This window comes from Alligator mississippiensis, chromosome 4, assembly GCF_030867095.1.
Source record: "Alligator mississippiensis isolate rAllMis1 chromosome 4, rAllMis1, whole genome shotgun sequence".
NCBI classification, from domain to species: Eukaryota; Metazoa; Chordata; order Crocodylia; family Alligatoridae; genus Alligator; species Alligator mississippiensis.
In genome coordinates this window covers 48,871,676-48,899,350 of record NC_081827.1, presented here as the reverse complement: position 1 = coordinate 48,899,350, position 27,675 = coordinate 48,871,676, and the positions used below count along the sequence as shown (strand labels likewise).

Sequence of the window (27,675 nt, the reverse complement as noted above, 5' to 3'; positions counted from 1 at the left end):
TAGACACCCAATTCTAACAGACTTAACATAGCTGAAATCCTGACCCAACTGAACTTAATGGGAACAGGACTTCATCCCATGACAGAAAGTCTGAAACCAAAATATAGTATACTAAACTATGCTGCTTAGGCCAAAGACCAGATTACCCATAGGATCAGGTTGAGGTAAATGGATTCACATTTGGTTTTTTGGCCAAAGACAAATTTTTTTTTAAATTTAAGCCAGAGCTCTTCAAGGGCTGTCTCAGTCCTGTGAGACTCAGAGGGGTTAGTTGCAAGTACCTCCCTTTAAAATAATTCTTACTGCATGATCATTCGTTTATTTTAAACAAATCACTAACTAAAAAGCTGCTGACTCTTGAAAAGGGCATGTAAACCCCCTCATTGTGAAGCATTTGTAAAATCAAGGCAATCGGCTGCGGAAAAAAATTATAAATTACTTAAAATTGGTGATTGGGCATCTGAATAGAAAATCAGAAGTGTCACAGGTATAAGGCCCCTCTCTAACAGCAACATCCATGCCATTTACATAGCACCATAGTGACCCAGGAGGGTACAGTGGTAGGGTTTGGGAAGTGAATTCTCCTAACCCAAACTCACTGAACAGGGCAGCTCTCTTGCTTTTCCACAGGTACCATTCTATCCTATTTTCGAGGCCGGCCTCCTTGCAGTTGCATGATGTGCTACAGCCACCAGATCTCTGTAACTGCAGATTTCATGCCCTCTCTTACTACACAGAAAGTAGAGTGAAGGCCTCTACACCAGTGGTTCTTAACCATTTTGACTCAAGGCACCCCTCCAAAAAAGGTGGCTCCTAATTTTCACTTGTTTTTTTTTGACTGTCGAAAAGTAATAGAACAATTTTTATATTGCAAAGCACTCAGACCACAACATGTCAGAATGTTTTTAATACCATGGATTCCTATTTGAAACATCTAACAATGCTAACATTGACTAGCACCCTTTGTCACCCTGATTTAAGAACCACTGCCCTACACTAACAAGCTATTGGGGTGCCTGTGAACACACAAAGCATCTGTGAAAGCACTCTATTGTGTTCTTTATGGGTCCTACAAATTGCTTAAGTGCTGCCTAAGGTAAATGGTTTGCCCTTCACAACTTGAATGAGGTTTAGCTAAAAGTGTACACTCCTTGATATGTGTGCACCTACTTTATGCAAAAAAGCATATCTATCATAAATATTGGTATCAAAGTGCCCATGCTACCTTAAAGATTTAGGACATTAATATCAAAGAACTTTTTATGAGAAAGCATCTTTAGCAAATACACTGCCTTAAATCTATACAGCAGTGTAGCTGTGGCTTTTAGAATTTGCCTTTAAAACGAGTATGTTAAATGCATTAAAACCTTTTTGATGCAACATCAATTGTTTAAATAGTAAGTTAATCTAAAAGCTAAGGTTTGTATTTGTACAGCAGTGTTAAAAGGCCCACATTTCACATATTCAGTGCCTTCTAAGACTGTGGAACAAACAAGCCTCATACCTCTGTTCAAGTATAAGGAAGACATTTTCAGCAACATAAGAACATAAACCAAAATACACACACTAAACAAAAACAAAAGAACCCATTACATTGTACATAATCATACCCACTATAATCTGCCATACTTTTAAAGTAATGCTTTAGCTAGCACTATAGGTCCTAGAGGCCCTTGGCTGCCTCCGCTATCTTCATTCATTCCCGTCTGCTGTGTGCCTTTGTCCTCTGGTCATCCATATTTAATTTCTGCAGGTCTGACAGAAGTGGAGGAGGTCTTTTAGGTTGATATCCCTACCCCAGTGTGCCAGAGACTGTTCAGATTCCTAGCACATTTGAAAGGTAGCTAGCATTTTTCTGGCATTCTAGGGCTAAAATCCTGCTATCACTGATGTCACTAAAAATTTTATGCTTGACTTCAGTAGGGTGAGGATTTCACCCTGTGTACTTTTAAACATTTGGACTCAGTGACTGTACCTGGGTTACATCCTTTATACATAGATCGCAACTGGTTCTCCCGCACAGGTTATGCACTTAAATTACTGGTGTTAGGCAACATATACTGTTGCTTTACGGCCCAAAGATTTACTTTTACATTCTTCTTTCAATCCAACTAATTAAGTAAATTGCTAAAGTAGGTTGGTGGAGGCAGAGGAAAATAAAGTAAAAATAATTCAGTGAAATATCCAAAGAAAACATAGATGAGCATGTGATGAATTGCCTCAGGGAGAGGACCCCTCCCATGTTTTAGCTCCAATAGCTAAGCAGTTTGTGGCATTTGCCCAGGAAACAGAAGAAGGGTTCTAGTCTGTCCTCCCCCCACCCCCAGAAATGGTTTGAACGTGTAATTCTTTGACTGCATAGAACAATGCTGTAACCACTAGGCAAAGTTTAGGCAGAAGCTAGTTCCCACCCCTCTCTAGGACCCCTTTCTGAGGCTCTAATGTATCCTGGCCCTCAGTAGACCTCAGGATCTTTCCTGACACCAATATATATCTATGTATGCGAATAAACTGTCCTTGCCCTCAATCCTAACCTTCCCTAGCACCATCCAGTTAATTGTATCATTTTATTACCCCACTAGGAGAGTCCTACAGTGGCTGTTTTGACTAAATTTAGGACTACAAATATACACATTTGTAAAATGAAACTGTATTTGAAGCTGATGAATGTGGCTTGCTCAGAAAATACTGGGTGGTAAAGCTGGGGAAGGACAGCATGTAGTTTTAAGCAATTAAGTGTCATTTACATAACCTCTGAGTCACTATTTTTTCCCTTCCATGCTGTGCATGGCTACTAAGGGTTCATTGTCCAGGCTGCTCTCTGATATCTTTACTCATTCTGGCATGGGTAAGAAAATAAAGAAAGGGTATCATAATTTGTAAGAGGGTCATGATGGGATTTTCTGTGTTGTCCTAACACTCCCCTCATTGAAGTAAAAAATAATAAAATGTGTTTTGGTTTTGATAGGAGGAGGGCTGAATGAATGCTGGGCAGTTTTGAAATTCCCATTCTACATCTTTTTTTAAAGAAGTCCTCAGGTGTTTCATTAACTTTAGATAAATGGAGTGTATGCTACTAGGTTCCCCCAGTGCCAACCACCTTGCTGATAACACCTGTGATAATGTGATTTCTGTAAACACTGGCTCACATGTTACTTCTAGGAAGAATGGTGCAGTACTGGCACAGTATTTTGTAAAGTGCCAGTCATGTGAATAGGCATGACAAGAAATGCAAAACCTGCCCCCACATCTCCACCACCCCCACTATTACTACACCCCACAACAGAGCCATCAGCATCCCAGGATCTTACAGCTGCACCTCCAGAAATGTAATATACCTCATCCAATGCACCAAATGCCCTGATGAAAGATATGTAGGAGAGACCAGACAACAACTGCGCACCAGAATGAACGCACACCGGAAATCCATCAAAGACAAAAACACCCAATTACCAGTGGGGGCACATTTCTCACAGGAGGGCCACTCTCTCTCCAATCTCTCAGTCCTGATCCTCAAGGGAAACTTACACAACACTTCCCAGAGACGAGCCTATGAGCTCCATTTCATCAACCTGCTGGATACTAGAGATCAGGGACTAAACACAGACATTGGATTTTTGATACATTACAATCTGCCTGGCAACTGACTCCCCAGCCCAGCCCCTGGCTTCTTCACTTTTCATTCCATCCAGGAAGAGCACGCAGCAACTGCTGCAGCATCCTTAGCCTGACGAAGGGTTTTTGAACCCGAAAGCTTGCTTAATAACTATTCTCCAACCATTTGGGTTGGTCTAATAAAAGATATCAAATTCACCCAAGGAACCTTGTCAGTCATGTGAATATGCACTGCTGCCTGCTGTTCAACTACAGTACAATCAATTATGGCTAACTGCCAAACAGGAAAAAAGCCAGAAGAGAAGCTAAAACCCTTCATGACAGTAATGTAGATATGGACATGGAAAGGTCCCTAAAATTTAGCCCTATTAGTTAACCTTAAAGAGAATAAAACTATTGAGAATCCACTGATCAATACGTATTACATGCCCCTCTCAGTGCCCAAGCCCCACACATCTACACAGCCTGTAAATCTAACTCTTTTGCCCAAGCAGTCAGTCAGTCATGGTTGCCAGAGCCTAGAATGCTGAACAGACTAGTCTGGTTAAGGCATACCACTGCCTATACCAGTGGTCGGCAACATTTTTGGGCAGAGTGCCTAAAACACCCATAACCTTGACTTGTAAGCAGCTGGCGTGCCAGGGCTGGATGGCGGGGGAGCTGTGAGGGATCCAATCCTTGTTGTGGCAGTACAGCTCCAGTCCCTTCCCCAAAGTGCACATGCCAACCAAAATGCCTGTGTGCACCACACTCTGGCACATGTGCTGGGGGGTTGCCTACCCCTGGTCTATACACAACAGCACACAAGAAGTAATGTGACTAACATTCACATCCAGCCACCTCTGACTCCCCAGCCCAAACAAACAAACTATTTAGAAATGGGTCAATTAGAGACAATCTCTTGCACAACTCCAGAAAGGGAACTTCAACAAGGTTACAAGTCCAGCTCTGGAAGTCTCTAGTTTAATCTACAGCAGTCAATTTCTGGGCATCCCATCTTCATAAAGTGGTATTTTTGAGAAGGGTAAGCAGAGAAATGGTAGAAACCTTCAGGTTATCTTTCCAAATTCCAAACTGTTTGAACTCCTTGGAGAAAGACAAAGGAAACCAGATTTTAGGGACACAATGAAGCACTATGACAGGATATGTGGTTAGCAGTAATATTTCTATAGCTGGTCTGCCACTCCATCCACTCCCAAGTTCACAGGGCAGCTTTTCAACAGTATGCAATCAAGAGAAGTGTACTTAATAATGAAAAATATTCTGTTAATGTGTTTCTATCATCTCTGTCAAAGTCGCATCCTTTTTTGGTTGGTTTATTTGATTGTTTTTTTTGCATCACTGGAATAAGTAGACAGAATTTCACGGAGCTGACCTGCATACATTATTACATTAAAGATTTGCTACCACCCGCCAAAAATCTACTCTTAAAAAGGTACAATCTCAGAAACCCAGTGTGGCTAGAAATTCTCCATTTGAAATGTTATCTCAAGACTAAACTAAAGCACATGTCAGATTCTACATTCTCTACACAGACTTGACAGAGTCAAGCAAGTGAAGAGAATACTTCAGCAGTGAAAAATATCTCCTCTGAGATAACATGCCTCAGATTACACTGCACAGATTACAAAGGTATTACACTACAGTACACTTATTAGAAGAGATTATAAAACATCACTTTCACACAAAAATGTTTGGGTAGAGGCCTCTCCTTTCAGGGCAAAACACTCAGAATTTATAATGAAAGGTGCACCCTTAAAAGATAAAGGTGCCCAGTAACCCTAGACTCTGAAGTCAGTTTCTGCAAAATGCCACATATCCAGACAAAGTTCCAGGCAAGATGAGATATATTTTATTAGACCAACTAAATAGTTGGTAAAATTGTTCTTTGCAAGCTTTCAGGCACAAACATCCTTCTTCAGCCATAGAGTCTGCCTATGTCCTTAGACCAACATGGCTAAAACCAACAACCCTACAACATGTCCATACATTCATCTAAATGGAAATACTAGGCTTGACACCCCTAGTTATTGTCAGGGAATATAATGGACTTGAACATGTACAGTACTACAAAGCACAACTGGCAAAGGCTACTAGGTAACATTTGAAATGACTTGACTCAGTCATTTGATCAGAAAGGCTTAATATTTTAAGCATACTGGGTGCAACCTAAGTTCTACTGAAATTATCAGCTTCATTGAGACTACAGTTTCACATACAATTCTCACTTAAGTGCAGTTTTACAATGTTTATTTAAAATAAACTTTAATTTGTAAATATGCAGAGCTGTCCAGAAGATATGAATCGCACTTCCCTTTACTAGACTCCCTGGTTCACATTGCTATTTATGAATCTAACATTCTAGTCTAATTGTGATAGGATAGCCTTCCTGTTGTAATTACACTGTGGTACAGCATTATTCAATCCACCTCCCTTTTTACTGTCACACCAAGAAATAGTATGCCCTGCTCAAGAACCTTCTTAATATGGTAATGGATGACCAGTCATACTTTGCATCTTTGATTAATGTTGAATTTCATGTACATTTACACCTTTAAAACCTCTCTCTCTGGCTCTGTAAGACTTGCCTTCCTTTCTGAACAGTGACCCAGCACAGAAGAGGACCCAGAGCTCAACCTAACCTATAGCCAGCAGGGAGGGGGGAGAAGTAAGTTTGGAGGTCAGATTGAAGATGACCTAGTGCCAGACATTCCCACTTCCTGGGTGTGTGTTCTAACCATGAAGCTATGATGTAAAAGGCAACTCCCCATCTTGGGGTTTTAAAAGAGAGCTGGGTTTTAAAGAAAGGAGAGGACCAACTACCTGTATGGGAAGGGATGACTTAAGTCTAAAAGGAAGATTCAGCCTGTGAAGCCCAATTTCACAGAACCGCCTTCCAACAGCCCTGAGTTAAGTGCCTAAATCCACAAAAGGAAAAGGATTTCAGGCATATACCCTTTCTGAACAGTGTGAATCCCATTACAGGGTACCTCAGTATCTCCCTTAAAAATGTAAGGAATTGAGGTGCCTGACTTTGGTTGTGAATTCCACCTATGGAGAAAAGTGCTGAACTTTGAGATGAGAAACACTCAGTATAGTGCCACCAAGGTCACTTTGTTTGCAACATTTTCTGCATAGCAAACATGCCTAGTGTTAGCAGTCAGCAAACAGAAGATATCGAAAGATACTGGATTTTTTTATTTATAGAAAAATAGCTAATGCTGCCCTGAGGAAGCAGGTATGTCTACTAGATCTAGAGTACTGGGCTTTTTAATACACCTGCATACTTATAGGAGAAATGGTTTCTACTTCATTTTTCACTGGACTTTCTTCCTGTTTTGTTTTTTTATTCTTCAGAGTCCCATTTTCTGGCATGCAAACCAGAATGAGCCGAATCCAGCATATGACTTTACACTACAGCAAAGTAGACTTAAATTAAATCAAGAAATTTCCTAACTGTAAGAATGGTAGGACAGTGAAACAAGGGAAGTTGTGGAGTCTATTTTCTTGGGGGTTTTCAAGAAGTAGCTAGATAAGTATTTATTTGGGATAGTTTAGGAATAATATGTCCTGCATTTGTGAAGGGTTGGACTAGATGACTCTGGAGGTCCCTTCCCAAAGCTTCTATGAAAGCATGGAACATTTTGCTGGCACTTCTTGCTCACTTTGATGTCTTCTACACGTCTCCTCTTTGCCTCAGTGAGGAGCCTCTGTTGCTGTGCCATGGTTCACAACCATTGCCTCCCTCTTGTTCAGTTGAGCATTCTCTGACCCACAGAGGAGCTGGGAAATTTTCCAAGCCCAGCAGGCATGTGTTTTGGAGTCCAAGCCCTCTTGCAGATTAGAATCCACTCACCTGAAGCACAAGAGAGAATGCATAGTGCACGGAGAGACCCCAGTCATCCAAAATGATTAGGAACCACTGATATAGATTTGTGATCATGAAAGGAAAAGTAATAAGTACACCGCAGTTCAACTAGTGTATGCAGGAGATGATAATCCTTAATGGACTGGCCGACGCCAACATCTTAAGGGATAGCCAGCACGGGTTTGTTGCGGGTAGGTCTTGCTTGACCAATCTCATTTCCTTCTACGACCAGGTGACCTATCACCTGGACAAGGGAGAAGAGATTGATGTCATATATCTTGACTTCAAAAAAGCCTTCGATCTGGTGTCCCATGATCGCCTCTTGGAGAAACTGGCCAATTGTCGCCTTGGGTCCCCCACGATCCACTGGCTGGAAAACTGGCTCCAGGGTCAGACCCAGAGGGTAGTAATTGATGGAAGTCACTCATCGTGGTGTCCTGTGACCAGTAGGGTCCCCCAGGGCTCTGTCCTTGGACCCATACTGTTCAACATCTTCATTAATGATGTGGACACTGGAGTCAGAAGTGGACTGGCCAAGTTCGCAGATGACACCAAACTTTGGGGCAAAGCATCCACACCAGAAGACAGGCGGGTGATCCAGGCTGACCTGGACAGGCTCAGCAAGTGGGCGGATGAGAATCTGATGGTGTTCAACGCCGATAAATGCAAGGTTCTCCACCTTGGGAAAAAAAACCTGCAGCATCCTTATAGGCTCGGCAGTGCTATGCTGGCTAGCACTATGGAAGAAAGAGACTTGGGGGTCATCATTGACCACAAGATGAACATGAGCCTGCAATGCGATGCTGTGGCTAGTAAAGCGACCAAAACGCTGGCTTGCATCCATAGATGCTTCTCAAGCAAATCCCGGGACGTCATTCTCCCCCTGTACTCGGCCTTAGTGAGGCCGCAGCTGGAGTACTGCGTCCAGTTTTGGGCTCCACAATTCAAAAAGGATGTGGAGAAGCTTGAGAGAGTCCAGAGAAGAGCCATGCGCATGATCAGAGGTCAGGGAAGCAGACCCTACGATGACAGGCTGGAGCCCTGGGGCTCTTTAGCCTGGAAAAGCGCAGGCTCAGGGGTGATTTGATGGCCACCTACAAGTTTATCAGGGGTGACCACCAGTATCTGGGGGAATGTTTGTTCACCAGAGCGCCCCAAGGGATGACGAGGTCGAATGGTCACAAACTACTACAAGATCGTTTCAGGCTGGACACAAGGAAGAATTTCTTTACTGTCCGAGCCCCCAAGGTCTGGAACAGCCTGCCACCGGAGGTTGTTCAAGTGCCTTCATTGAACACCTTCAAGATGAAACTGGATGCTTATCTTGCTGGGATCCTATGACCCCAGCTGACTTCCTGCCCTTTGGGCGGGGGGGCTGGATTCGATGATCTTCCGAGGTCCCTTCCAGCCCTAACGTCTATGAAATCTATGATAAAATAACACCAATGAAGCAGGTAGTATCGTGTTAGTTTAAGCCCATGTTGAGAGACTAAGTAAAAATTACTGTTCTTATTGACCCAAATCTACTGAAGTTTGTACAGTATTGGTGTAGGTCACGGATTTTGTTAGTATAGAAGTTGTATTATCTTCCATTCCCATACAAAATTGTATTTTCAAGCATTAATCAAAACTCAAGGAAAAAGGGAAAGCCTATTGTTTTGTTCAGCCCAGATTCATGGATTTTATACACCCACACCCGCTGTACACTGATGATCACTTGTTATCTTCCAACTATAACTGAAATAAAACCATGTGCATGTGGTGATTCAAGCTTACCTATATCCCTATCTCTGATGCAGTAGTCTGGAGAACTCTCAAAGTATACTAGATCATTCTTGGTGGGCCTCTTAAATCTCTTGTTAGCCACCGTGAACCCAGTGCCGTCTTGATTCATGACCACCTGAATTGCTCCTTCGTATTTCTTCCACAGATAATCTCCTGTTTTCCTAAAGTCTGCCATGGCCAGCCAGCAAGTTCTTAGAGTACAAGATCCACTCACGCCATGACACTTGCACTCCTGTTTCAAAAACTTCTTCACAGCCTGCCAGAAAACACAGTGAAATAAACAGGTAAAACAAATAAAGGAGGCTACTCTGAATTTATGCTTTTCATTCCCTTTCCATTGATCCAACAGTCTCAGCTTTGAACTGGGTCCTGAAATCATGGTCTGTGGTGACACCCACTGGTAGCAATGAGTCATCCTCAAAAGGTTAGTCTAGTCTGCTCAGTTGACTCAAGTATGCAGACAACCTTTTTCACTGGTATTTTCATCTCTGCCTCTGTTTCCAGTCTTCCTGAAGATCCATACAACAGCAGAGAAATCACTTCCTTCCTCACCAGGTCCATGAGATATGGGACGGATATTAACTTATGATGATAGAACACAAACATCTTGAAGTTAGTAGAATGCACATGTGCACGTAAGGAAAGATTTGGGCCTCTTGTTTAGGGAAACGCTACAGCTCTGCTGACATTCACTTTGAGTTTTCACCAAACCTGTCTATTTCAATTTTATAAGGTTGCCAATTGTTGTTAGTGCCTTTGCCATAATTAGGTAACAAAACTATGGAATTTTTCACCTTAAGTAATTTTTTCCACCAAAATGTCAATACAAAAGTGGGTCATAATTTAATATGGCATTTTTGCAATAATTTTGCCCTGTTTCTCAATCAAAACTGCCCATGATTTCTGAATACCTATCTGCATTTAGAAATTCACTTAGTTTCCTATTATTCTTTACACAGACAATATGAAGCATATTCTATCACCAAATAACAACAACAGATTTGAACTAGTTGTTTTTACCTACATAACATTTTTAAGCAAGATACTTGCAAAATACCTATTTTTAAACTTACCATTTTTTACTTGTACTTTTACATTTTTACTTGTACTTGAAGACTTTATCCAATCTTTAAATAAGTGAAGATAGTGTTTAAACATCATCTGGTTCGTGGCAAGTATGAAAGACATTTATATGGATAGTATTGAACCATAAACTGTTTATTATTGATTTGTTCCAGAATGAAGACATTTGATCTCAAGGCATTATATCTCTGGAAGTCTACTTTCAGTGTTCATGAAATATTGCACATTAGAGTGCATTTCAGGCAAAAGTTCCACACCAATGGGAATGGAACAGGAGTATGGTGGAGTAGCCCTTTTGAACCAAGTATTTTGTAATGAGGTTATAGTGTATTAGAAAGTCCAAGAAAAGACCAACAATTTTGGTTTTCATCTCTGACTTGTAAACAATTTATTAGGTTACTTTGCTGTTAACTAGTCACTGACATTCTCACAGCCCCATTTTGGGTGATGAACTTATGACTGCAAAACGAGACCTCAATTCAGCAATAAACTTAATTACTGGCCTAATTTTGACAAGGACTGTGACCTGTACTCTTGATTTCAGATGAAAAATAACTTTGGGCACAATTTATATCATCTAGCTGTCAGATTTGTGGGTGCATTCAGGTAGTAAAAGGCACTAAACTGTAAATCTAACCTACTAAACTCTGAAGGCAAAATGAATATCCTTTCTAAAGAGCAGGGGCTAAGTGCATAGGAATTGTTTTATAACTCAATGATTTCTTGGCTAATTTTAAGACATATGCCTATATGGTGAAAGACAATCCCCAAGCTATCTTTGTGTTTACTCTATCCAGCCAGTGCTTAGCTCTATGACAAGCACCTAGTATATAGTAACACAACTAGACTGATCCCAGTTCTGGTGCTATCGTGTGCAACACTAACTTGGGTATTTCTGCACCATGTTGCCTTGTGCCATGCAGACTCCTGTACATGAGCTACCTTGGGTATCTCTGCACAGCCATGTGCTGTGTCATGTAAACACATTGTTAATGAAGTCCCTTCATTGACTTTAAGCCTCAAACCCACTTGCCTCCTAGATATGCTAATTATATCAAGATCCCAATCAACTGTTTTTCCATACCAGTGTTAACAGGTATTTACATTTTTAAAAAGTTAATAAGATATTCAAACACTGTAGGGAGTGCTCTGTGCCAAGAAACTTTCATCCAGCTAAAGTCATGAGCTTTGTTACATATCGAGTCAAAAGCACAAAGCCAACTGTAATAGCACTCTTTTCACTAAGATGCATAACCTCATCTCATTAAAAAAATGCTTTGGTTATGTCTTTATGAAACTAGGATGTAGGGAGAGGGTTATCAAAGCAAATCAGTCTAACCTAGAGGATCATCCACTTACATCACAATTAACTAAAGGAAGGATTAGAAATAGATAGATTGTTCTTATACGCATTGGGGTTCTTTGTAAAATAAATGTGTAGGATTTTTAGGGGATTATTTTCATACTTTCATAGTTGGTAGGGTCAGAAGGGACCTGAGCAGATCAAGTTCGACCCAACTTTTTTTAAATCACAGACTATGAAAAATCCGTTTTCTACATGATATGCATTCTAAAAGAAAGGTTCTTCAACAAAAACTTCTCAAGTCTTCATTTAAACAAACAAGTCCTATTCTAGTATAAGAAGCATATATTGAAATGGGGCTATAAGACAGCGTTCTGAATCTTTTCAGAAGCTAGGCATATAAAGGAACCTAGTATCACTCTTGACCAATTAAGCAGCACACTCCAGTAACATATAGCATACTCATTATTTATATATACACCCTATAAATGCCAAAGCAAAAGGTCAGGGTATATATTTTCCAACCCAGTGCACAAGCAGTAGACAACATACCTAACAGTTATATCTATTTTACCATCTACATGAATAGAGATGTTATTTTTCCACATAAAAAATATTAGCCATATTTTAATACAGTGTTTATAAACACTTGGTCATATATCCTTTGAGCTAATTGAGTGCAATTTGTTGTGATTTTTTAATTGTTCTATATTTCTTATGAGTGAAGTATATTTAATCCTCTCCGATCTTCTCTGCAGGTTTATTACATACATTACGTGCACTGTACTGCTTTATTTCCTTACTGGGTAGAAGAATATGCTCTTTTTCAGCTGAGCCTGCCCTTCAGTGTACTCTTTTCAGAGGTTCACAGGTTTTCATTCTTTATATTAATTTATACTCATAAAGTATATTTATTATTCCTTGCAGGATTGAGGACTGAGGTGGATGGAAAAGATGCCAAATAACTTGTGCTGTACCTCTTCATAGGGGAAAAATTTGTCCTAAGTGCATTGTTGAAAAATGTCAATGAGAGTCAAAGGTTAATAGCTCCAGAATGACGCAAGTCCCCTTCTGTAAACATGGTAAACATTATTAGGACATTTAGGAGAAAAAAAACACTTACCATAAGCAACCAGTAACACACCCACCTTCCTTCCAGCTCTGTTGTTGTGAAGGTTCATTAATGCTCTGGCATCTTTTCCTTTCCTTTCTTTGGCATCTACAAATGCTCTGGCAAATTTGACGCCATAGTCAATGTTATCACTGCAACCACCCCAATCAAAATGGCCTCTGTTGTCCTTGGCAGACCCTTTCTTCTTAGGATCACAGGAGCATGATTTTAATTCTCCTTGACTACATGCCCTTGTGATAGCAAAAACAACTCCAGCAGAGGAGATGGCATAGACAAAGGCAGACTCCCGACTACCTGAAACGAAAAGGTTGGTCTTAAAATCTGAGCTATCTGGCTTGATTGGCAACATCAATTCTAGACAGTTTTAATTGTTAAAATCCATTGACTTTGCACTGAATTAAGCAGAAATTGGTTTGAAGCCACACCTGGTGTAATTCCACTGGAGTCAAAATTACACATGGCTTTAACATAACCCCTTCCTAGTAAGAGTTCATTGAAAGACATATTAGATTAAGAAACATCAGAAGTTTGTTTAATATTTTTACTGATATTCATAAATTGGTTGTATTACATGGCTATACCATTAGGGAAGCTGGTATTCTGGCCCCTTTTAATGGGTTTGGATTTAGGAGAACTTCAGGAACAGTATCTTAGAAATTGTTGATTAAGGAAAGAACTCCATGCATAACGGAATGTAACTTAACTGCAAATAACTTTTCAAGCAAACTCTCTTTCTTCAGAGATGCACATTCATCTTTTCTATTTAAAACAGAGTAAAAGATATCTTTGATTTTATTGTAAGAAAACAAATGTTTTATCTAGAAGCTAAACTCATTCATTTAATTTACACAAATAAGTCCTACTGAAGTCAACAGGGCTACAAACAAAGTGCGTCTACACGAGATGCTTTACTGCACAGTAGCGTAGCTTACTATGCAGTAAATGTGTACACACATACAGATTACTGTGCAATACACCTTGCTAATTTTAAGTAAATTTGCTACCTGCAAGTGCAAATAGCAAATTTACTTCTGATTACTTACTGCACAGTAGCACTCGTGTGGATGCCTGACTGGGAGCAAATCTGCTCCCAGTCAGCCAACCACCAAGGGGCAGGAGATTGTTCTCTGCCCCCAGGAGCTGCCACGCTCTGCCACCAGAGCCTGGGCAGGGACTACGTCCCCCTGCCCCAACAGCAGGGAGCTCAAAGGGCTCCTCTGAGATTGCAGTTGGGGAGCAGGACCTGGGAGATCCTTATCTCCCAGCTGCCACTTCGCCACCGCTATCAGGGAGGGGGGGAGATCCTTATCTCCCAGTGCCAGCTCTGTGTCTGTGAGGCCAGCGCTGAGAGATCCTTATCTCCCAGCTCAAACACGTGTAGACGCCTGCCCAGGAGTGTTTACTCGTGAGTTGTTTACTTGCAAGTAAACTGCTCCCACATCAAATGCACATGTAGACACACCTACAAATGTCACATTTGTCCTGGGAAAAAATGTTTTATTCCAAGACAAAAGAGCAACTGTTCAGACATACATGTCCGTTGTCTCAGGACATATCCTTAAAAGGTTCATGTGAAAAGTGCTGTTTACCCTGGGACACAGGAAAGTGTGTCTGAACAGTTATCCTGAGATTGTATCACTGAATCAATGGCAGAAAAGCAGCAATACTTTCAGACACTCACTACACCCTGATGAGAAGGGTGATATGTGTACACACCAATCCCAGGCAAAAACACTGGCATAACTTGTCCAGGAACTGATGCAATGTTCCTAGGACTTTGTGGGAGCATCTACACATTAATTAATGCGCAGTAGTTACTGAGCATTTAGTTTAATACTTGCTTAACGAAGTACTACACTTGATCTGAGCCAACAAGAGGCCGAGAAGCAATGTGCAGGAACTACAGTTACTGCACAGTAGCACCAGCGCGCGGTTTTTAGTGATGCTTACTGTGCAGTGGTCTAATAGCACCGTTTTTGCTCTGCACAGTACTGTGCAGTGTTATTAGGCTACTGCACATTAAGCATCTTCTGTAGACATGCCCAGTGAATGATGGTGGTTAACAGGATTTGTTTCTGTAATTGTATTTTCACATGCCAAGTATTCGTGCAGTTCTATCTATTTCTTTATTACACTAAGGACTATACCCTCTCATAGGCTGAAAGTTATATATTTTCATGCAATAACTACAGAAAGTTATTTTAATAATATGTAGTAACTCATAATATAGAGCTGTGCTATATTAACAAATATGACTCTTAAGGGTTTTAAACTATTTTCATCATTAAATGGTGCTGTATTTCTTTATTATTATGCTTACTTATTAATGGCTGCACAATAGCTATATTAACAACTTGAAGAAAATGTGTCTGTAAAGACAAAGCAGTTAAATGATATCAAGAAGCGAGAGACTTGTAAAATCATATTGTATGTGAATAATAGCTGGAAGATCAAAATCCTTACGTAGTAGAGAAACTGCTCATTTCAGATTTAAAGTTTTTCTTATTTTAGTTTTAGTTTTATAACAGTGGACTAAAAAGACTACATATCATTTGTTCTGCAAGTCTATGATTGTAAATCATAACACCATATCTACAACTTATTAAATTACATTTATCTCACATCCTTAAAAAGTACCAGCCAATCTCTTTGGTATAAATTATATAAAAATGTACATGAGAGTCATTTGTGTTCTTCAGAATTATGTGACAATTTTTAAAAGCAACTAAAAGACTGGGCAAAAGATGATCCTAACTATAACAACAAAAAACATACTACAAGTAAATTTGTGCCCCTAAATGCAGTCTTCAAAGACTATACAAATCTAGCACAGGAAGTGAGAAGTAAACCTTTTTGCATCAGCTAAGCCAACTAGGAATAAAATGGAATCTTTCCTTTGATTTTTCTTTACTACAAAACTGTATTATGTTAAATAAGACCAAGGAGATAAACTAGTTATCATGATGCTGTCTATAACTTTATAGTAGGTGTAGACAAGAACAAATCAAAACTGTGTCATTTTATGATTAAACCCTACTGGGACTATGATTTGCTATGATTCACTGATTTGACTTATTATTATCTAACATATATTCTGATAGCATCTGGAGGCCTAAACCAAGGGTGGTTCCCATTGTACCAGGCACTGTACAAACAAATGGTAAACAGTTCCAAAAATCATAAAGAAATACTGAATAGGACTTGGCCTTATCTACTGTGGTTGCCAGGTCATGTGGAAGATTAAGTTAACTAACTCAGCTCTTCGCAGTCATGTTGTAAGACAATCTCATTTCTGAAAAAGAAATGATTTAAAAAATATCAAAACATTTTGCTTCGGCATATTTAACATTTGACAGCCCTAAAATAGAAATGCTTTATGTCCGTTTGCTAAACTGACAAAAAACACTTCATGAAACATTAAACTGCATTTATTTACTGTGATACATTGGCCCATCTATACCACTGTAGTGGCAGGTCCCAGCAAAAACAAAGTGAACAGGAACGCTTCAGACTTGGAAGTCTGCCAGTCTAGCTGCTCCTGGCTTACCCCCAGGAAACTTTCTCAGGTCTAAGGCAGCTACACTAGCAAATTCCTGGGTCATGAACATAGATGCAGATTCAGCCCTATTCTTATTGTACTGATGTTATAGACAAATCTAGTGTCTCACAGAAGCTGCAGTTCATGAAACTGATGTCTCCACTCTCCCCTACAAACCAGTATCCTTTCTGCTGAAAAGAGTAGTGTGACTACCTAGATACAGCATGCAGCTTGGTCAGATGGGGATTTGTGTTGCATCAGGAGAGATGTTTCCCTCCACAGAACCCAGACAGAAGAAAGGAGTGGAGGAATACTAAAACTCTCACAAGACAGTGTATCAATTAGGAAGTGCAGTTTAATATTTTGTTGAACCGATTCAAAGTGAAACATTTTCAGGTCAGTTCAACAGAAAGAAAGTCTGAAAGTTGCTCCAACCTAAAACTTACTGTTCAATTTAATTTTTTTCCAACATAAAATACAAAGCCAGGGATATTTGGAAACATTAAAATTATCCTGCAGAAATTACTTGTTTGGCAGAAACTACTGATGAAAAATACCAAGTAATTCTCATATATACTGACATCTCTTGTAACAAAACTGTGGCCTCATGTGTTTCCATAGGCCCTCTCTACACTGTACTTGAATTTTAAACCAGATAAAGATATATGATCTGTATCTACACCAGGAGTTATCAATCGGGCATATGCGTACCTCTGAGGGTACTTGAGAAGGCCCTAGGGAGTACACACAAGCGGACGGGGATAAAGCACCACCACGCACCATCCCACACTGCTGGGCAGGCGCCACCCACTTGGCTGGACCATGCAGGGCAGGGGAAGCTCGCACATGGTGGCTGCTGCCACTCCGCATTTGGCCGCATGCCACCACTTCCCCCACTCCATGTCCAGCCACCGGATCTACACTGATCCAAAAAGGTTGAAAACCCCTGATATATATATAACAGAGTTTGTATTCCTTTAACAACCATGTGGGCTAACTGGAGGAATAAATTGATTGTTTGCCTGGGTGCATGATTCTATCTATCTGTGCCTATGCCCATATATTCAGTTTGATTCAGTCTACTCTAGCTTTCTCTATGGCAGCAGACATCACAAACTGCAGTGTTCCACTTTCTGCCAGTACCTTTCTGGGAGGGACGTACGACACGATTACTGCAGTATAACCTCATAAATATGGAACTATAAAAAATCCAGCACTTTTTAAAACTACACTCCATCAAGGAGTAGCGGCAGCTGGTCCCAGAGCACTGGGGGGGGGCTTGCATGCAGCGGCTGCCACCGCCATCCACCACTGCATGTTGCCGCTCCATGTGTGGCCGCTGCTCTAGGACTGGCCGCCGCTACCCACCCTGCCCCCCCCCCTTCTCCCTGGGACCAGCTGCCGCTCCAGTTTCAAAAATCCATAATTTTCACATTTCTGGCAGGTGCTCAGTCCTCAGCATACCAGATTCAGGAGGTTATACTGTATATAGTTATTTACCACAGATCTTATTTTGCAGTAAATGTACTCCATAGTAAATAGCAGACATACACCAACTCTTCCAAGCTGGCTGGCTCCATAAAGTAGCATGGAAACCATGAGCAAATGGTTACCCTGGGATGTTAAATTGATGAGTGAGCAGACACACAGCATGTTCCTCATAGTAATTCTCCATGTAATTTCTTTACTATATGTTTTTCTAGGAGTAACTTTATCCTGGAATTGAGTAACTGACTACTCATAGGGCTGCAGGTCATGTGTCCGCTCCACTTTTAGTGCATAACAAAGTAAATTTACAATAGTATGTCTGTATATTCTAACCACTGCTGAGACAGTCTGCGATAGATGTTCAAAATGCCCCTTGAATGCACAGGTACAAACAGTGGCGCAGTATGGCAGGTGAGATCTGCTCGCCTGGTGAAAAAAGGCTGCAATTTGGATGCCACTCTGTTTTGTTTGCTGTAACTAGGTGGAATGGGCATGTCACAAAGTAGTTACAAAATACCAGTTGTCATCATGTACTGTGCAAAGTAGGGGTAACCATCTCTGTAGCTGAATATGGTCTCCCGATTTTCAATAAACAGGTTGATGCACAAAGGAACTGTTAAGAGTTAGGGGGTGCCTGTAAACTTCCCTAAAGGAAGGACCATGGAATCAAGTCTTGCAAATTAATAGGGCTAAAATTTCTGTAGCAAGGTCGCAGAAGCACAACAGCTGCTACCAGAGGCAGATCCAGAGGAGATGCACCCCCCTTTTGGACCACATCATAGAACAGTAGCCAGAGATTTTTTTTTAAAGTCCCCAAAGCAGGTAAGAATCCCTCCCTCTCCCTTTCCCTCTGTACTCAGTGGCACATCCCTCCCCTCCCCTCCCCTGCCATTCCTCCCCCACCACTGCTACTGTTCCCACTGTTCCTGGCTGACCCAGGATTGGGTGGGGGGGGGACTCTGGAGCTGCTCCACTCCAGCAGGGTTGCATGGTAAGTTGTGTGGGTTGGTTCCCACCCTCTGCCCAGTCCTCCCCTGGGTGTGTCCCAATAACCCAGGAGCAGAATCCGAGTAAAAGAAACCCTCCTACCACTGTCACCACTGCTGCTTGTCCCCTAAAATCCTGCATCTGCCTATGGCTGCTACTGTTGTCCATTGCAATGAGCATAAAGTCACTCCTCCTCGTATTAATCGTCCAGTCTCAGCCAAATAAAACCTTCAGTAAAGTCAACAGGAAATCTGAATAAGGACTGCCAGATCAGACCCTAAATGTTGTGAAAAATGACTGCGTGTCTACTTATTACAGGCAACTTGAAACTATTTTTTAAACAAATACAATAGTGAAATAATGTCCTTAAATTAATTTTGAACAAAGCAGGAAAGACATCAATTCCAGTTTCCATTTACTCTCACCAAGCCTCAACAGATGGCATTTGATATATACCTGAAGATGTATCCTATTCGTCTTAAAACAATAGAACAACAGAATCTGGTTTTAGCAGTCCAGACTCACACTTCTGATTTGAAGTTATGCATTTTTAAAAAGGAAATGTTAAACTAATTTGTGGTTACTCATAACATATAACACGAAAACTTCATATATCACATTGCCAGAATACCACAATGTATTGTTCTATGACACTGACAGATCCCAGAATGGTTTATAAAAAAACTCCTTTGGATAGATAAAGGTGAGACTTAAGCACCTAAATGCCTTTATAAGCCCCTAAATCCAAGATTTAGGTGTCACTAGCATTCAGAACCCCCTGCCTAATCCTGTAGCCACCTAAATGCTATCAGTGACTACATTTCCACCAGTAAAGTTCCTGAGCTGCCTATTTCTGCTGTTTTGCACATGCACCACTGCCTAAGTCAAGGGCGAGCAATTATTTCAGGCAGAGGGCCACTTACTGAGTTTTGGCAAGCCATTGAGGGCCGCATGATATGCAGCCAGGGGCAGATAAATATTAATTTTCTTAATTTTGGGGGGGGGGAGGGGGGGGTCCGCGGGCCAGATAGAACAGCCTGGCAGGCCGCATCCAGCCCCTGGGCTGCATTTTGCTACCCTTGGCCTAAGTCCTTACAGCATTGAATGGCTGTGTGCTTATATATCATGCCTTAATTCAGGGGTGTCAAACATACAGCCCATGGGCTGGATCTGGCCTGCAGAGTCAGTCATCCAGCCCACAGTCTTAATGTAGTGGGGACTTCCTGTGACTGTAGCCAAGCACCCCGGGGAGAACTGGGGCACTGGAGCTCCAGAAGTGTAACGGGAAGAATCCCAATGCCACAGCTCGTTTTCATGTTGGCAGACAAGTGCCTGGGATGCTGGGTCACTTCCTGCCAGGTCCTGGACTAGAATCGGGGAGGAGGGGTCTGCGAGCCCAATTCAGCCCATGGGCCTGGCCCCACGCCATTCATCTGGACAACAGACCGATCCTGCACCACTCACCTGGCCCACAGGGCCAGACAAATTTGACCCCTGCTTTAACCAGCAGGATTCATAAAAAGAAGCACAGTTCAGTCCATCTCATTTGCAGTGCCTTGACTGGTAGATGTGCTTATATCATGTCTAAACCCACACATAATAGGAGTGGAGAAGGAGTTGGGGTCCCAGTAGCCCACTGATTAGTGCACTCACCTGTGACATGGGTGATGTGGATACTTCCTTTCTCTGCTTGGGGATACTTAAGCTTCCAGGAGAGTGCCTCAACCACTAGGCTATACGACATTTGGAGGTGGGTTCCTGTTAGATCTATCCCACATTGTGTCAAATAATCAACTATATAATGGAGGAAGGCCTGGGACTGGTCCCAGGAGACTGCACTTACTACTGAGTTTCCTTCCATGCCATTGTCAGCCTCTCGCTCTCTCTTTCTCTGGCTCATTGAATATTTTGTTATTTTCATTCAGAACAGAGCAGTTCCAGCAGGAAGGCAATGTGGGTTTAAATCCCTTCAGGCGGAGGATAAATTTGAACATGGATTTCCCACAAGCCAACTGAACGTTTTAATCACTGGGTTCTAAGGTTACATGGGTTCACCACATCCTTCTCCCATCCTGTTTTGAAATGACCAGCTACCCCTCATTTTTTCAAAAGAAAGGGCTTAGGTGCCCAGTCTAAGAGAGTTTCATAGTTGTGAATCCTGATAAAGATAGGTGCCTCCATCCAAAGTTAGGTAACTAAGAGTGTGAACAGATTAAACAAGTGTACTAATTGAAACTGAGCTCAGGGGTTTTCCACAGTTCAGCTGAATCTAATCTAATTGATTCATCTGTTCACTCTATCCCATAGTAAGCGGAAGCTAAATTGGAAAAAAATACCCTCTGTTTCATTCTCAGATAAATCATTGTGGTTTAGCTTACTATGGGATAGGAGCAGACACATGAAACAAAAGATTGATTGCTATGCACCCAAGAAGGATAAATCCCACCTTCACCTCTAAGTGGTATAAGTGTCTGTCCATGCCCTAACTGTGGGTTGAAAGGCACAGATCTCTGCCTGAAATCACAATTAGGAACTTCTCCTGGGACACTGTCTCCTCGCTGGACTGACTTTGAATTTCATTATTAGGCACTTAAATTTCCCTTGCATGAATAGGAAGATGAGGTTCCTTATCTATATCTAGGCTCATGAATTCCACCCATCAGCAAGAGACCTAGAAGTCAGTGACTGTAACACTAAAAATGTCAGTGCCTAAGTCTCTATTGAATGTAGCCCTTACTCTTCAGGCTTTAGTATTTTGTTTTAAATAAAGTATTTCTTCACTAACAATAGTTTTATGATGATAACATGGTATAAATTTCATCTTGTAAACTAACAATGGTATGCATGTGAAAAGCAAGGTTTCCTTTGTGCAAATATTTATTTGCTGTTATGGTTACTCTAATTGAAACCTCAGAAAAATGCAGCATTTTTTCCTGAAATTTTACAGCTATGACAAAGCTTAAATATTTCAAAGAATTAAGTTAAAGGGGCAGCTCCTCAGCTGTAAATTGTCATAGCTCCATCAAAGTCTAAAGAGTGGTGACAATTTATACCAGTTGTTGAGTTGTCTCAAAGTATGCTGTAAGTGAATCTGGATGTTAATTGTGTTATTTGGGGGCTACCTGTAAATTGGCTGGATTATCTTTTCTGGTTTATAATGAAAAGATTTTCAAAAAATTGTTTTCAAGGGATAATATAAAAACATTCCCAATATACTATTCTCCAATACATTATTTTTCCAACATATGTAATTTTTAAATACAGTTAGTTTGTAATGTTTTTACTGGTCTGTAGCTTGTTGAAAATATAACTTAAAATTCCAAGTAATCTTCATAAAGGTTTGGAAACAAGAAGTATGTGAAATAGATTCACTGGTGGCAAATTTGCCAATGGCAAGCTAAGGAATCACGAAGTAGTGTTGTGTGCTATTCAGCTGAGCTTGCTGTTCAACTTTCTGAACTTGCCAGGCAGAATGTATTCAAGACTATACATGTGTGCAGACTCATTTACACTCACAATAGGTTCACTCTTGGGTACAGCAGTGGTGAGAATATCACTCTCGAGGGAAGCTCAGACACACTCAACTGTGCTTTTGGCTGTCTAACGCCCTCAGGGGCTGGTGATTACATGAGAGCAACACCCTCTCCTAAGCATTACTCGGTGAACAGCTTTGCACACATTCTTAGCTCTAGGATTATAATATTTTGTTTTTGTGGGTGGGGGAGAGGAAAGGAGGAGGGGAGGATATACAACTGCAAGAGCTCCCTGCTTTGCATGTTTACATGCTGACAGCTAAGTTGCAGCCAGATTCTCCAAGAGCAAGTGCGTGTCTCTCCACTAATGATTCCTCTGGAACAGGGAGACTCCCTTACACAAGGCTGATTTCAGATTCTGCTCCCTTTCCTAAAGGGGCCACTCACTGCAGACACAAGGGGCTGTGAATAGTTTCTTCCTCTACTGTGCAAGCTGGAAAAGCTGGTTACAGATAGTTGTTGTGAGGTGTGAAATGCCTAGGGCAAGAAAGTCCCAGGAAGGGTGTTGGACTAGATGACCTCTGGAGGTCCCTTTCAGCCCTACTTCCTTATGACTAAATTCTGGCAATCCCTCCCAGCCACAAGGGTCCTCCTGCTCCCCCCACCACACATCACAAGTATTCCACCACTCCCACCCCCTCCCAGACACAGGAGTCCCATACCTCCTGTTGCCCCCTCTCAATCACTGGGTCCCTGTTGCCCAGTGGTACCTGGGGCATGGCACAACTAAAGCCCCCTCCCATCACACCACATTCCTGTGCACCCCGGGTGTGGGGCATACTCACTGCGCAGTAGGACCCTCCCGAAGAGGCTGTGGTCCCGGTCCAGCGTGTTGCAGTTCCAGCGGTGCTGGCGAAACTGGTGCTGGCACTCTGCTGTCCACTCGGCCACACCCTGCCCAATGGAACGCATCACCTCGGGGTGCCGCTGGCACAGCTGCCGCTGGCGGCTCACCAAGCCTGGCACATTGTCGCACATGACCCGTGGCGACCCCACCGCCCCCATGTACCTGCAGGAGGCAAAGAGCATCGTTACTCATTAATTTTGGGCAACTCCTGCTGGAGCTCTTAACCCCTGGACTGTCTGCACATTAACACCTCTAAGTGATCTAAAGCACTTGTTATACAGCTCAATGTTACGCCACTCCAGGGCAGGATTATGTCTTTCTGTACATAACCCAGCTCCTGTTCCATTGAAGTGTTATTGCTCTCCCTATACGTGCCACTCAAACTGAGGGTGTGACTGCAAGCTAGCAATAAGCTGATCAACATTTGTGTGGCTCACAGTGTAGGGTGTAACAAGGCCAAAGATGGACAGGCAGCCACTGGTGGTGGGGGCTGGGGTGGCACCATGGGCTGCGGGTGAGGGACGGTGCCTTAAGGGTCAGGGCTCAGCCCCCTCGGGGTATGGGGAGTGTTAACAGGTGGGCAAGGAGATGAGCTACTGAGAAATGTGTGTGGAAGGGGAGTGGAGGGTACCAATTTTGCCTTGTAGGGGGTCTGGGAGGAGGTACCTTACGGGCTGGCAGGGGGAGGGGCTCTGACTGGAAAAGATGAGCTGGGAGCATGGGGGTTGCACTAGCAAGGGAAAGGAGGGCAGTGAGCGGGCCTGGTACACAGGAGCAGGGTCCTCATGCCTAGCCACATGCCAGGAGCTGCTGCTGCTGCCCTCCTCCTCCCCTCTCCCCCATACAGCTGTTGGTTCTATCTCCCATTGCTCTGCCTACATTTACTGTCCTGTCTTCACATCAGGACCCACGTTAAAGTATCCAATGTACAGCTGCATCTCCTGTCTTGGGGTCTAAAATCCTTCTTAAAGCATTTGGTTTGTTGTATTTTATATTATTGCATATTTGGAAGAACCAAAGACCAAAATAGCTTCATGAAGTGCTTAAAAAAATCCTTGACAAAAATTAAATTACATCATCATCTACATCCAGATGTTCTCTATTAGTCCTGAAATGTTTAGCAAGGTACCTCTTATAAAACCCAAACTGCCATAGGTGTCTTTTGAAGCGATTAACCAGGAGAAATATGTCTTTTTCTCATATTTTTGTTATTTTGCACAATCATAAAATTGTTGAAGCTGTAACTTCCAAAAACATATTTAAGTGACAGTTAAGAGACAATGTGACAAAAAGCAGTTACAATAAATAATGTTTATACACCTTGGGAAGCAGAAATAGTCACTTTATTGAAAAACGGTCAGTCTGATAAATCAATCTTTGATCCAGTGTCAAGGTTAAATGCATTCCCTGCTTTCGGGGCTGACAAGGAGAGGTTTAATTCCCGTCCCACACCAATGTCTCTTCTGTTATGTTTTAAGACCCCATTTGCTGAAGGAAATCTCTAACTCTGTCCTAACCTTTAACTGGTCCTGTGTTTTTCAGCTCGCTTAGGTGGTATCACAACAAGATAGAATATCTTTTGAAGTCGGGGTGGTGATAGATCCCTGAAGGATTTGCCTGGTTTCACTTAGAGTTTTTAGTTCAGCCATGAGAAATGAGGGAGGTTGGAGGTGAAGGAAGGAAGAGACAGAGCCGGGGGCAGGTTGGGGAGAATGAGGGAACTGGGAACTCATGTAGACTAGTCGGACAATTCAGCACATGCATTTGAATGAATGTAAGGAGGGTGGTGAACAAGAATTATACAGCCACGGATGCTGGTAGAAGAAGCCTATGCAAGCAGTAAAAACCACATCGTGGTGCTGCTTTGGCTGGTGACTTACCTGAGGGAGCTCCCGACAGCTTCATCTAAAGCGGCTGTTTTATGTACTGAATAAAGCCAATATTCCAGCAAGGATATTTGCCTTGTCAAAAAAGAGTCGAGCCCATCTCTCCACAGATACTAGATGATGCTAAAGCTGGTGGCAGATCTGAAGCAACCTTCCTGCATCGGGCCCGGTCTGTTATTTACACAGCTGGGTATCCAAGCTCCTCTGTGAAACTCGCTGCAAATCCTGATCAAAGGATTCCCCCCCTTCAAGGCGCTTAATTGTAAGGGGAGGGAGGGAGAGGAGGAGCCGGCTGGGAAAAGAGATGCTGAGAGAAGAGACGGGAAACGATATCCGGCTGCCGGATCCGGGACCGGGTCTAACAACGCACTCGAGGGAGCCTCCCCCAGCTTTCCCCGGGCACCGCGGCACTTACCACCATGAGGAGGTGACCGGCGGGGTGGCCCCGCACAGGAGCAGGGCAACAGCAAGGCAGATCCCAGGGAGACAGTTCATATTAGAGCCCCTTCAGACCCCGGGGCTGTCTGTCCTGCCGGGGCGGCCGGAATCCCATGGAGCAGGAGGGCGGACGCAGCCCCGCACCTGGGGAGCTCCTTCCTTCCCCCGCAGCCCCGCCGGTGCGGGCGCGGGCGCGGGCTAGCGCCGGGCGGGGACACGCGCCGCGCGCTCGCCCCTCGTGCTGCGCCCGGGAGGAGCGGGGTGCGGCGGCCCGGCCCGGCCCGGCCCGCGGGGGGTGGTGATGGTGGGCGCCGCGCGGGCTTGGTGGACGGCTGATGGCAAGAGCCCCGGGGCACCCGTGCGCCCCCGCCGCCTCCCCGCACCTGCAGCCTGAGCCCCGCGCGGGGCGCACCCGGCTGCGGCGCGGGGCAGCGCGGCTACAGCCGCCGGCGGCCCGTGGGCGGGGGGCGGGAGCGGCGGGGCCCCGGCTCCGGCCACCGCGCCCAGTCCCCGCCCCGCCCCGCCGCCCGCCTCATGTCACCGCGGGCGGGCGGGCACGGGGCGCCGGGGCCAGCCCGAGGGCTGCGCGGAGCTCCCGGGGCTCTGGGCCACCGCCCCTCGCAGCCCCGCCCCGCCCCGCCCCGCCGCGCGGCTACAGCCAGCGGCTCCCTCCGCACGTGCGACGGCACGGGACGGCACGGGGCAGTCCTGCCGCCCCACCAAGCCTCACAGCTCCCCCAGCCTCATGCTCCGCCCGCCGCCCAGCTGCACTTCACCCCCGGGGCCTCACTTGCCAGCAGGGCCTGGGCCTTGGGCAAACCCCGGCGTCCCTATCTTCAAGAGCGCTGCAGCATCCTCGGGAGCAGTGGCCTTACGCTTTCTGGGTCGCTTTTCTTGCCCTCCACGTCCCTTCCTCTTGTTGAAGATCAGTGCGTGGCTGTTTTGACTCGGCCTGGAGTTTGAAATAGGAGGAAGTTGCTTCTGCCTCCCACAAAGCTTTTACCAGCATCTGCTGAAGCACTTTTCAATGGCATTCATGGCTTTTTCCTTTTTCATCAGTGTAACAGAGGAGAATGGAAGCTTGCTTGACGCTAGCTCTCTCACTAGAAGTACCTATAGCTCACCATTGTTTCCCATGGAGGGCGTCACTAGGACCAGGACAGTCTTCCAGCAAACAGAGAAGTCACCCATGAGTCTGTAGCTGACGGAGGTGGCCCAGTATCTGCCTGTTCAACAGCAAATAGTTCTGGGAGGAAGGATCTTGGTGCTGTCAAGTCACAGGTCCTTACTTTTTGTCTCTGGTCTGTCCATAATGAGTTGAGCTTCCTTGAAAAATGATCAGTGTCACCATTGGGGGCAATTCAGTCATCCAGGTCTCCTTAATATTGCATTCTTTCCAGTTAGCCTTCACTAGGTGTCTTTCACTTTTTTGCCCACCTCTAGAGTCATGACTAGCAGTGAGTTGGGGTAGACAGAACCTGTTTTGGGAGCTGGTTGTCCAACAATGATGGGTCCCATCCAATAGAGCTGGTGCTATATTAACGTAGCTTCAGTGCTGATGGTGGTTACTTGAGTTAGCGCTGGCACTCATCCATTCATTTTCTGTTCTTCCATTTGATACGAAGGATTTTCTAAAGACATTGCCAATGGGAACATTTCAGTTTTCAGATGTTTCTGGTATGTCATCTGTATCTATTCACAACCCATACAACAGCGTAGGGATGACAACAACCTGGTAGAGAAGTGGGTTCCTGTACCCTGTTTGGCCCTGTTTAGTTACAATCATGTCTCACTAAAAGTAACCATAGTTCACTGTAAGGACAAAGCCCACATCTGCCCCTTTCTGAGTTACAAGTATCTATAATGATGAGAAGCTAGCTGTAGGAGCCACATTTCAGTGAATAAAAGTCTGGAGTCACCAAAAGGTGCAGATATGCCTCTGGGGGAATTTTCTTTAAGACTTAAGCTATGTCTACACACAATGCAATACTGCAGAGAGACCCAAGCTGCCTGAGGCTGATAGGATCTTTTTATTATTCTGGTTGTATTTTTAAGGTATGTAAGGGTGCCTAAGGAATAGATAGACACACTTTTCCATGCACATAATTAAAATAAAATTGTATTTGAGTAGCCCCTTTCCTCTTAAAGTCTGGTGTTAAAACATCTAATGAG

The 27,675-nt window shown here is 43.4% G+C and overlaps 1 protein-coding gene across 3 annotated transcripts in view; it reads right to left on the bottom strand.

Moving 5' to 3' along the window:
* WNT2 (Wnt family member 2) overlaps positions 1-26,040 on the bottom strand; it is a 34,266-nt gene extending 8,226 nt beyond the window's left edge. The window contains exons 1-4 of one of the 3 annotated variants that reach the window (XM_014601015.3): positions 25,481-26,040; positions 23,118-23,341; positions 12,803-13,080; positions 9,260-9,524 (exon numbers count right to left, since the gene is read on the bottom strand). In XM_014601015.3, coding sequence (XP_014456501.1) covers positions 9,260-9,524; positions 12,803-13,080; positions 23,118-23,341; positions 25,481-25,560 — 847 coding nt within the window. In that variant the 5' untranslated portion in view covers positions 25,561-26,040. Of the gene's footprint in view, positions 1-9,259; positions 9,525-12,802; positions 13,081-23,117; positions 23,342-25,059; positions 25,379-25,480 lie in introns of those variants that run through there. The other 2 variants (XM_019492131.2, XM_019492140.2) reach the window with 2 other exon arrangements.
* Between the last annotated feature and the right edge of the window lie 1,635 nt (positions 26,041-27,675).